This window comes from Anopheles aquasalis, chromosome 3 (genome assembly GCF_943734665.1).
Source record: "Anopheles aquasalis chromosome 3, idAnoAquaMG_Q_19, whole genome shotgun sequence".
NCBI classification, from domain to species: domain Eukaryota; kingdom Metazoa; phylum Arthropoda; class Insecta; order Diptera; family Culicidae; genus Anopheles; species Anopheles aquasalis.
The window spans coordinates 61618549-61621048 of record NC_064878.1 but is presented as its reverse complement, the minus strand read 5'-3'; the positions used below and the strand labels follow the sequence as shown (position 1 = coordinate 61621048).

The following is a 2500-nucleotide window of genomic DNA, read 5'->3' as shown; positions in this document are numbered from 1 at the left end:
TGAGGAGACGCACCGTGCTGTCTTTCCCGGCTTCGCTGCCTCGCTGCCTATCGCTATGCAATATACACTAGGCTTTTCACTATCTATTCGAATGCGCGCGCGCCACCCCCATACACATGCCGCTCCCCGTCGGTGTCCACCGGGACCATCTACCCGCCTCTCTAAGCTATGAGCTAATGAGCATTAACGGCTCACCCATTCCTATGCCTTCTTTCACCTACACAGCAGGGGAGTATCGGTCACTCGCCCTCCCCCTGGGGATCCAGCGGCAAGCAGTGTTGTACTCGGGAAAACTTAAACAAACAACAGCTTACTAGATTAGTTTGCACGGGATGCGTATGTATTGCTTGGCTCATAACCTTGGCCCTATACTTAATGTAATCGTAGGTCTTGTTCTGCTACCGGAGCTGTGCGGTCACCGGTCACGTCTATGCTCAACTGAACGAAACTATGGTTTGGATGGTCAGGATAAAGGTTAAAGAAAAGGTGGACCCTCTCACTTTTAACTGGGTGTTCATTGGACACTAGATAAATATCGAAAACAGTGCAGTACTCCTCACGACACCAACGGTGTGCATCGCGGAAAACCCCACCTTATCCTTCTTGCGGGTTCCCGCTGCCCCTGGTACACACGCGAACCGCCATGCTTTGGGTTTCGATTATTAGCAAAGCTTTGCTGGTTATTTTGCATTGTTTAGCGAGTGAGTGAGGATGTTTGTTAGTGTTTGTGTTTTTTTTTGGGTGTCTTATGCTTCGCTGTAAACGTTACGTGTAACAAGAGTGTGGGTATATACATAGAATATGCTTTCACGGGTTGTTCACGGGTTATGAGAAATGAAATGGTTTTGTTTTTCCAACGAAGTACAATCGTCTATTGTAGAGCCATTCCTGGAGCAACGACGCATCCATCTTGTTCTCGTCCGGTCGTTCCGGTGCCGTTCCTTGCGTATTACCTCCGCTGTCGCCGGTACGTGAATGGATCGAGTGGGACGATTCACTGATGTTTGTCATGGCTTGCCGACGGTTTCGTTTCCTGCCGTGTTCCGAAAGGGAGCGAAAGTGTGATCAGATCAGTGGGACAACTAAGCGTGGGATTGGTGGCTATCGCAATCGGACACTACTTCGTGCAACACTACTCGATTCGATTCATACTTGATCGATTTCGTCGAGCGATTCCAGCTTCGCTATCGGAGCGAAAATGTTCCAATTTTGGCTCTCCGGTGTGTCATCCATGGGCTGATTGAAGGACGAAAACTTGGAACACCTGCGGGGTGGAAAACCGGGGAGGAACATGATGATGCAGTACGGGAAAGATGATGAGGTTGGGTTGGTTCCTTACTTGAATAAGCTACGATCATCGGTACACTCTGGCTGCGAAACGGACCGGTGCACGTGCATCCGGTGATGCTGCGACGACGATGGAGGCGCATGGTACGACTGGTTTAGGGGCTGTTGTTGTTGTTGATGGTGATGGTGCTGCTGCTGCTGCTGCTGCTGCACCTCCCTCGGATCGATCGGTGCGCACATATCGAATGAAAATTCACTTTCGGACGGTTGATACGAGGGCAGCGTCATTTTGCCGTGGTGCCCTTGTTGCATCTGTTGATGCTGCAGTGCATAATGTGTTGGTTGAGGATGTTGCTGTAAATGTGGCTGCTGCTGCTGGTGTTGCTGCTGTTGTTGTTGGTGTAGTATATCCAGGATGGTTCGCATATCGTTCCGTAGGCTCACTTCCAAGCTCTCGACCCGTCCCGTCAGCTCGGTCAGCTTATTCGTTAGTTGCCTGCAATAATCAAGGAACAAGACGATGCGTATGACAATGGGAGTCGCTTGCTACTAGATGGTTGTGGTGATTGAGAGAGCCTACCCAATGTTGTGCCTAGAAGCGTCGCCTGCTGCCTTGCCAGCGGTACTGTTGGGTGCCGTATGATGAAAAATATCATCATCGGGACTGCTTTTCGAGGTGTTATCCGACGTGCGCATCATTCCCGGTAGGGCAGTTCCTTCCGTCTTGGAACCACAGGTGCAGGCTCGATTGCTGACGGCGCTTAGCGTAACCGTATCCGCCGCTCGTCCAAAGCCACCCATCGGATGCTCCTGGCTGTGTTGGCGCGGTATTGTCTGCTTGTGCGTACTCTTGGGGCTCTCGTTGGGTGATGCTGCGTAGCAACAAGCATAGAAACATAGAATCACGCACGGGTTAGTTGATGCAGGTACCAAAACCATATCTTGCACTTCCCACAAAAATGCTGCCCAAAGCAAGGTGTACGAATTCGTTTCCATGGTAAACACATATGCAACGGTATCTAACATTAACAACATGCCACCTTACGAAACAAGAGGGGGTCGAGAGGTAGGCTGCGAACGGCTACACAACGTGTTCGAACAAAGTATGCTGCATCGCTTGGTTAACGCCGCCACCGATTTCGAATTCTGTTAATCATAGACGTGAGAGAACACACAAACACCGTGGCCAGGAACACACATACGCACTATGTGC

At 50.5% G+C, this 2500-nt stretch overlaps 1 protein-coding gene across 6 annotated transcripts in view; it reads right to left on the bottom strand.

Annotated features, from left to right (window-relative positions):
- Positions 1-658: 658 nt before the first annotated feature.
- Positions 659-2500, bottom strand: part of LOC126578982 (potassium voltage-gated channel subfamily H member 6) — a 28928-nt gene continuing 27086 nt past the window's right edge. For all 6 annotated transcript variants that reach the window (XM_050242156.1, XM_050242157.1, XM_050242152.1 and 3 more), the window contains 4 exons: positions 1868-2159; positions 1340-1783; positions 1153-1264; positions 659-1033 (listed from right to left, as the gene is read on the bottom strand). In XM_050242156.1, coding sequence (XP_050098113.1) covers positions 995-1033; positions 1153-1264; positions 1340-1783; positions 1868-2159 — 887 coding nt within the window. In that variant the 3' untranslated portion in view covers positions 659-994. The remainder of the gene's footprint in view (positions 1034-1152; positions 1265-1339; positions 1784-1867; positions 2160-2500) is intronic.